We start from the raw sequence: 8088 nt of genomic DNA on the forward strand, positions 1-8088 counted from the left end.
CTCACACAAAAGTAACTTCAGTAAATATAACATTGAATGAGCTAATACATTGATGGAGAATAACTTTAGCTAATAAAGAAAATTATTTTAAATCAAGATTTTCACTTCCAGTTTGCCTGATATTAACATCTTATCTGGAATATTTTAATGTACTATAAGTAAAAATTAAAAAGAGTGAGGGGGAGAGAGATGTAGTTGGCGCACTAAACATGTACAAGTTCTTGAGTATTCATGCAGTGATGCATCTTGACCTATAAAGGATCTCTGATACGGTCCTTGTTACTGATAGGACAGGTTCGGCTGGTCGTATGACAACGTTATATTTTCTTCAAAGGTAGGTTGAAATGAAAGCTTCTCTTTTTTCTAACTTGTCTTAACGTTTAACATTATAAAAAGACTCAGTAATCTTTTTTTTTTCTTTTTTTTTAGTATAAATCTTAGCGGCCTTACTGAAGCTTGTCTGGTTTTACCTCATTCTGGATGTCGGTCTTGTATTCGTCTGGGATATTCTTCCATGATATGAAGGCTGCATTATTATGGGCTGGCTGTTTGACCAAGCAGGACAGCCCCTGACAACAACGGCTATCTAAACGGTACAAATGTAGCTAACGTTTATTCAATTTATTTGTTTAAAATTTGATCATTTCTGAACTGTGCTACGCAGCCGTCTCGCATCATTACCTCCTTAATCTTCATATTTTCTTTTCTTTGAACAAATGATAGACCACTCGTTTTAGTCTAGAAAGTACATGCTTTTTTTGTCAAGAACAACAGTGCCCTCTTGTGGTGGGTTTTTGTTGCTACAGGAGACGTTTTACACCCGGAAGTAAACCTTGAGGTCGTCATGGGGAGCAAAGTCAGCTCCAAAATGGCAGCTCCCACTGCTAGAGTAATTCAGGTAAAGTTGCTGAAGAAATTTGAGTCGTTCAACCTCTCGTTTGGTTTGTTGCAGTTTTAGTATATGGTCAAGTGGTCAAAAATAATTCGGGATGTTTTTGACTTATTTTAGTGAGGGCTATTGGCTGAAATACCTCTCGTACCCTTGTTGATGTCCTTGTTAAACCGAACAACTCGTAGTCGTGTCTTGTGTTTTGCTCTGCTGCAACAGTATATTTCCAGTAATTAAAATGTGTTTCAGGTCAACTGATAATTTAGTTGTTTTTTTTTTGCTATATTATGGCCTGTTACAAGTTAGATAGGATTGAATAGTTGCACCTCAACGCTTTGCAACAGTGGCGCCCCCAGAAAATGTGCATAGGGGTGACCAAATTTATCTTCCATTTGGTAACTCAGGTGGAGTTCAGCCTGCGGCTGTGTATTGCATGCTCCTTCACGCTTTTTTATTATTAAAATGACTATGCATACAACATATTTACCTCAGTTTGGAGAAACACAAAGGTTTTAGAAAACAGATATTTCATACTCTTATTTCAGTTATCTTTAATTTGCCTGTTGATATGTCTTAGCAAAAATATCCACGAAACCTATAAAGACTGATTCCATTTGCTCAGTTTGATTCAAGACAACCAAGTTAATTAGGACCTCGTTACTCTGTGTCTTTAAAGTGTATATTGATTAACTTGAGGTGGTTGCAGTTGTATAGTTTGGTAAATACAGACTATTTTTCTCACAAAACACCATGCTTTTTATTTTAAAGCATGGTGTGGAAGCCTGTCTTACATTATAACAAATGTTCCCTTGAGAAAATCTCAATGCATATTAATGACTGGAATGATTGATTCCTTATGAAATGACTCCTTATCTGTGTTTTGATGTTTTTGTACAATTGTATTAGAAATTTAATATTCTGTAGGCTAACCAGATATCCAAACTTCAGTTACAGATGTAACTGATCTTCAGTTACAGATCAATTACAGATGTATCCATTAAGCATTTCCTGGCTTATTTTGTTTGTTGTTGTTGCTTTTTCTTAGTGCCATAACACACACAAAAGGGGAAAAAGGGACGAAAATGATCATTATTTTAGTTTTTAAAACCAATTCATTTAATGATATACATCATTTGAATATATGCATCTAAATCAGCTGTGAAAACTCAAGAAATATCTTTATTTTCATTTTTAGCCATACAGGTGAGCTTGATACTAAAAGGCCTCAAAATGATTTTTTTAAAGCAATAAATGATTTGGGTTATTATGTGTGTCTTTGCTCAGGCTGTTCGGCCGCATGCTCCTTTGATCAAGTTCCCAAACAGACAGGACATACCAAGGCCTAATGGTAAGCCTGTTTATAAAAAATGTGTGAGATTTAAACAGAATCAACCGGCAGAGTATGTGCCAAAAGCTTATGTCTTTAGTGATTAAAACCAGTAAGAAATCAGATCTGGTTTATTTTAGCAGCATGAGTTTTTGTGGGAAGCTGGAGAAAACACTCCCAACTTTCCTGCAGTTGTTAAAATTTAGGATAGTTTTGCACGAGATTTTCTATTCATGCAGAGAATGAGAAAAGATAAGGACATTTATTTAACAAAAACTGAGTTCAGTATGTGGCTTTCTTTGAAAAAAGCTTCAGCACAGGGGCAGATGCAAACAAAACTCAGCCCTGCAGAAGATGTTCACCAACACCAGCTGTCATATGCGTACTTTAAGAACAGGTTTGTAACACTAAGGAATAGTTTTGGCTGTAAAGTTCAGACAAATGAAGGTGTAGTTGTAGTATTGATGTCAAAATGACATGGAACCAGCTCTAAAGTTGTTGGGAAGAGGCTTCCTTCCCTTCAGGCCACCCGTCCTTGACTTCAGGAGCTAAACTATTACAAGAGCAAAATCTATGGCAAATTGTTTAGCTCTTTGTTTAACTGCGCCTTATCTGATAAAAGGCTGATCCAGTTGTCACAATCTTGACCTTCGGCACACTCAACTTAAAAAAAAACCCAACAGAAATGTCTCCAGGCACACTTGTATTTGGTTCTGAGGAAATGTTTCCTGATAATTCTACGTGCTCCGATGTATTTAACTCAATGTAGTCATTTACTGGCAGCATTAAATGAAATGATTTCCTGCTGTACTCTGTCTTTCGCCCTTGTGTTTGTTCTAGTCCAAGAGGCATTGAAACTGCTAGGTCTTAACGTTCCACAACACAACGCCCCCAGTTCAGCCTCAACGTCGTCTAGACCTCAAGTACCTTTGACTCCCAGCCTGGGAACGCCGGACTCACTGGCCTCTGTTCAGCAGCTGCCCGCCAGGTACCGCAGGAGACCGTTAACTCTGGATGAAATGGACTACATCCAGGTGAGGGGCGCAGCCTACCATAGAAGTATGGCAAATTGCTTCTTTTTTTTCTTCTTCTCTTTTTAAACACTGAATTGTAATTTCTCTTTGCCTCAGCGTGGTGGACCGGAGTGATCCGAAACAATTCATTCTCTGCAGCCAAAGGAAGACGAGTCTTTTTATCTCATCAGCACAACCCCAATGCTGTGAGATTCATAGGATATATTGCATAAATCCTGTTGCAATGTACATAATGTTTATGTTAAACGATTACAATGTATTTTAAGTTCACACTAAAGGATAGTTTCATTGCAATGCACAAAAAAAAAAGCCATAATTATTTTTCTTCAATAAAATTGAACCATAACGGCAGTAGGGAACTGCCGTTATGGTTTTAAATGATCATTTAAATTTGATGGAGCTACACATGAACCGTAACTATCCTCAAATCCAAGTCAACAGAATAAAATGACATCTGGTTTTATTTTAAAGCAGGGAAAAAAAAAAAAGTGGTTATAAAAGTTCTTGAAACTGTTTTGTTGTGAACCACTGGATTAAACTGATTATGATGATTTGGTTTGTTGTGACAATTTCTTTTTAAACAACACGGGCATCCGAGAAATATACGAAGCATTAGTTGAAAGAAGAGGCCATTGCTGCTGATCAGATGAACAACATTTAATTTGCTCCTCGGGTATTTTATTGTTGATACCGTTGCTGGCATGCTTTAAATGTTAAAAACATTCACAACACTAATATTCCTATGTCAGTGCTTAACACTGGCCACCATTAATGTTCTCCAAAATAGAGTCCAGTGAGTTGCTCATTACCCAGATGAATGTTGGCACAATGTAGTACAGACATGACAGGTGAGAAGACGCTCCGCCTACGGTCTCCGCTTTATTTTCTGCCAGAGCTGCACGATTTCACCTCGAAGTGACACTCAGCCAGACAGATCAGAGGAAATTATTCTGCATTCACAAAACAATACCAGCTCCTAAACGCATGAACTAAGAGTAATTCATGGATTTACAAAAATAACTTTGAATGTTCAAAACCCTAATATCAAATACTACCAATGGACTTGATTAACAAAGTGCAGTATATCCATTAAACACAGCAACAACAAAACGCTCAGTCACAAATGGCCACAACACTAGAAGAAACACAGGAATGCGCGGGTTAATCATCATTTTCAGATATTCGTCCTACGTGTGTTGCTCTTGATATAAGCAGCGCTCCCCCTTCTCATCCCCCCTTTTTCCCATAAACTGGAACCTTTTTTGTGCAAACGTGAGACTCGACACTGCACTCATCACGAAAGCGATCTGTGCTGCGGACGAAATCGTTCGTCAATCGTTCTGCTCTTCTATTTCCTCAAAAGCCGGGAGGAAGTCGGCGATGGTGTCCACCACGTAGTCAGGCACGTAGCTGTGGTTGGTGGTCAGGTCACTGCTCCTGTATTCCTGGGCCTCCTCGATCTGAGACACGCCGGTGAGGGTGAGCATGGTGTCCAGGCCGCAGTTGGACCCGAACAGCATATCGGTCTCCAGTCGGTCCCCGACCATCAGGCACTGGGCGGGATCTATGCCGCTGAACTGGCTGGAGATGCACTCGAACATGAAGCGGCTCGGCTTGCCGATCACAGTCGCTTTACGGCCCGACGCCACTTCCAGGGCTGCAGTGAGGGAACCAGAACCTACAGGGAGCAAAACATCGAAAGCAGAAAGAGGCTCCAAGTGTTACCACACAGATTTACACAAGTGTTCATATCACTGATGTTAAATGTGTGTTATGCATTTGTATTACATCTAAAAAAAAAAGAATTGACATATAAAGTCAAGTAATTCATAAAATTAATCCGTGTGTAATTTAAATAATCCGCATGGGAATAAATGTCAGATACAATTGTACTTTTGACTCTCAAGCAAAACACTGATAGAAAATTAACGCTGCACGTCAACGGGAATGCACTATTCCTAAGGTGGCAGCATGATGCTGTGGTCATCCGGTCTGACTGAGATTTACGGCTATTGGGTAAAAAAAATGCATGCGTGTGTAAGCCTGTCACATTAAGCAATAAATCAGTCACATGATAAATTAAAATGAGTGCCATAATTTCCATTTGGACAGCAGTCGTCAAAGAGGGAGTTTGGACTATGTTTTTGTAAATACTGGGCAATCTTGGGAGAAAAACTTTTAAAAGCTGCAAAAGACTTTAGGTTGGGACTGAGCTTCACCTTCCAGCAGCATGATGACCCTAAACAAACAGCCAGGATCTCAATGGAAAGGTAAAGAATGAAGCATCTGCATGTGAAGGAATGCCACAGTCAATGTCCAGACCTAAAACTAAAGGAGAATTTGCAATAAGATGATGGTCAAAGGTCACTCTCCTGACCCTAAATATTCAAACCAGGCAGTCTATAATGCTGTTAGAACAGTTAAATCAGAATCAGCCTAGCTGTTTCCAAACCAAAGGTGAGTTTTAATGGTGATTATCTGACATTATGTAGTCAGTTCAAGTTCTATTCACACATTCATATTCTATTCTGCATTCACCGAGACAGAAACATCATCTTCACAAGGATGTCATTTCTGTTCGACTGCACACTAAAACGAGACTTCGATGATCAGGTGTTTAGACGGCTAGAAAAGCAATGAACAGAGAAGAGCAACAATAACATTTGTAGTATTTGAAACAAAAGCTGGGATGAATTACAGCAAAGATTCACCAAAGCTTTAGGTTTTTAGGTTTGAACAGAGCTCAAGAATATTATATTAGACATAAGAGGGGAAAACTGTCTGCTTGAATGAGCTGATTGTAACTAGGTCAAGCTTCATTACGGGAAGCATCATCATCATCATCATACCTGGCAGGATCCGTCCACCTGACAGCGGGTGCCACGGGTCGTTGTCGGTGGCCAGGAACAGACACTCAGGGTCCCGCAGGTAGCACGAAGCTTTGGCCAGTTTCAGAAAAGTCAGTTTGTCGTCGTGTCCCACCAGAACCGCTTTCACGTCCGGAGCCAGGGCGCAGTTGTAGATGGTGGCGTCCGGGTCGTCGTCCTCCTCCACGCAGGGGATCCCCGCCTCCAGCAGCTCCAAGCGGAGCCCCTCGCAGCCGATGACGAACACCTGGCCGCGGACCTTCACGACGTCCCTCAGGTAGAGGGCCGAGCAGTAGGAGGAGCTGAAGATCTGGTCCAGCATCACGTCGGTGAAGCCCAGCCGCGTGAACTTGTTCACGTAATTCTCCCGGGGCCTGGTGGAGTTGTTGGTGACGAACACCACGTTTTTCCCGCGGCGGATCAGAGCGTTCACCACCTTGGCCGCTCCCGTGATCGCATTCTCTCCGTGCCAGATGACCCCGTCGCAGTCGAAGAGGAAGAAGTCCTTCGCTTCGAGCAGAACCCTGATTTGCGCACCGCGAATTTTCTGGCAGCCTTTGAAGGCAAAGGCGCCTGCCATTCCGGCGTTTTCCTCCGTCTCTTCCGTCTTTTACCGGCTAGTGGTGCCCCATGTCAGAGGCTGCGACATAACGTGACGGGAAACGACGAGCTTTTGCGGGACGACAACAAATCAGCGTCAGGAAATCACATTGCAGCAGAGACCTTGATGCTGTTGCACAAACCCGACATAGAGGAGCCACATAAACATTGACGTCCAGCCACGCTCTCTTGTCCAGATCGACCAATCAAAACGCAGCAGTGCAGCCAATCACAGTTGAATGTGTCAGAAGGCTAAATCCTTGGGAAATAAAATTGCGCCCTCATGGCTTAATATGAATGATATAAAAAAAAAAAACAATAATGACAATAAATAAAGAGTAAAAAAATTCAAAATGTAATATGCTCTTTAAACTTCACATATTAAATTACACGACTGGATACTTAAGTTCCGACAGTAGGATGTGACATTAATTATGGTAATTATGACAGTTATGCTAAATTTTATAGAGACAAGTGAATAAAAACGACAATATAACAGCAACAATGCAAATAAAAATGAATAAAAGAAATACTACTTAAAACTAACAGCAGCATACCTAACTAGCAACATTTTCCTCATTTTATTCCTCATCCTTTTGTTTTTAGTGAATATTATTGACACAGGATATCATATGCATAACAATAGGAGCTAAAAAGTTAAAGCCGCTCTTCTAAGGTATACGATTAATGAATTAACTGACACGAACTTGTATTTTTATTTGGCCACTAGATGGGGTTGTAACCGACCACCATCAGAGCACAGAGGTAAGAGCTGGTGCCAGTGAAAATAATTTATCTATTTTTGTCATTAGGCTGGACAGTGTATTTTTTTATTTTTTTATTTATTTTTTTTACATTATTTCCATAAATATTAACATCCCACAGAATATGTAAATCATCTTTTTACAAAGGCTTTATGCTTTTCTCTATTTTAACACCAAAAAGATTAAATAAAATGTTGGTTACAAGAAACTTTCCATTAGATCTTTATGAAAGTTTTAGCTGGACTGAGGCCCAAAATGGCTCTGTGGATGGTAAAGGCTGCGTACCACCGCTATAGCCCAACACTAGCTTTTATTATATTATATATGCTTCAAATACGACTGCCTACAGTGTGCAGTGAGTCAGCTATTGTGATTATATCATTTCTAACTTTATTTAGAACACATATTTGCAAAAAATAAAAAAAATAAAAAAATCCAACCAATGAAAATGACTATCTGCTTTTCTGTTGCACAAAATGACCGTTAAAAATGAGACACTAGATGAAATGAGTAAAACCAGGTCGACAACCAAAGCAGTAGACAACCATCTATCCTACCATTAATTTGTTTTTCCCTCCCTCCCTTTCTTAATCTGTCCATCCAGATT

General features: G+C 40.0%; 2 protein-coding genes across 5 annotated transcripts; one reads left to right on the forward strand and one right to left on the reverse strand.

The window, feature by feature from the left end:
- The first annotated feature begins 240 nt into the window (after positions 1 to 240).
- kgd4 (alpha-ketoglutarate dehydrogenase subunit 4) lies at positions 241 to 3798 on the forward strand. Of its 4 annotated transcripts, none has more exons than XM_016674080.1 (5): positions 241 to 334; positions 442 to 898; positions 2174 to 2237; positions 3057 to 3250; positions 3347 to 3798. In XM_016674080.1, exons 2-5 carry the CDS (start codon positions 845 to 847, stop codon positions 3362 to 3364), a joined length of 330 nt encoding a protein of 109 aa, XP_016529566.1. In that variant the 5' UTR covers positions 241 to 334; positions 442 to 844; the 3' UTR covers positions 3365 to 3798. The 4 variants fall into 4 exon arrangements, with proteins under 4 accessions (XP_016529566.1, XP_016529565.1, XP_016529568.1 ...); XM_016674079.1 differs by having other exon boundaries at positions 278 to 334; positions 430 to 898; XM_016674082.1 differs by lacking the exon at positions 241 to 334 and having other exon boundaries at positions 359 to 601; positions 807 to 898.
- Positions 3799 to 3892: 94 nt separating this feature from the next.
- pdxp (pyridoxal (pyridoxine, vitamin B6) phosphatase) lies at positions 3893 to 6938 on the reverse strand. Its single transcript, XM_007557493.2, has 2 exons — positions 6100 to 6938; positions 3893 to 4928 (listed from the first exon to the last, which is right to left on the reverse strand). Exons 1-2 carry the CDS (start codon positions 6695 to 6697, stop codon positions 4582 to 4584), a joined length of 945 nt encoding a protein of 314 aa, XP_007557555.1. The 5' UTR covers positions 6698 to 6938; the 3' UTR covers positions 3893 to 4581.
- Between the last annotated feature and the right edge of the window lie 1150 nt (positions 6939 to 8088).

This window comes from Poecilia formosa, unplaced genomic scaffold, assembly GCF_000485575.1.
Source record: "Poecilia formosa unplaced genomic scaffold, Poecilia_formosa-5.1.2 Scaffold89, whole genome shotgun sequence".
Taxonomy (NCBI): Eukaryota; Metazoa; Chordata; class Actinopteri; order Cyprinodontiformes; family Poeciliidae; genus Poecilia; species Poecilia formosa.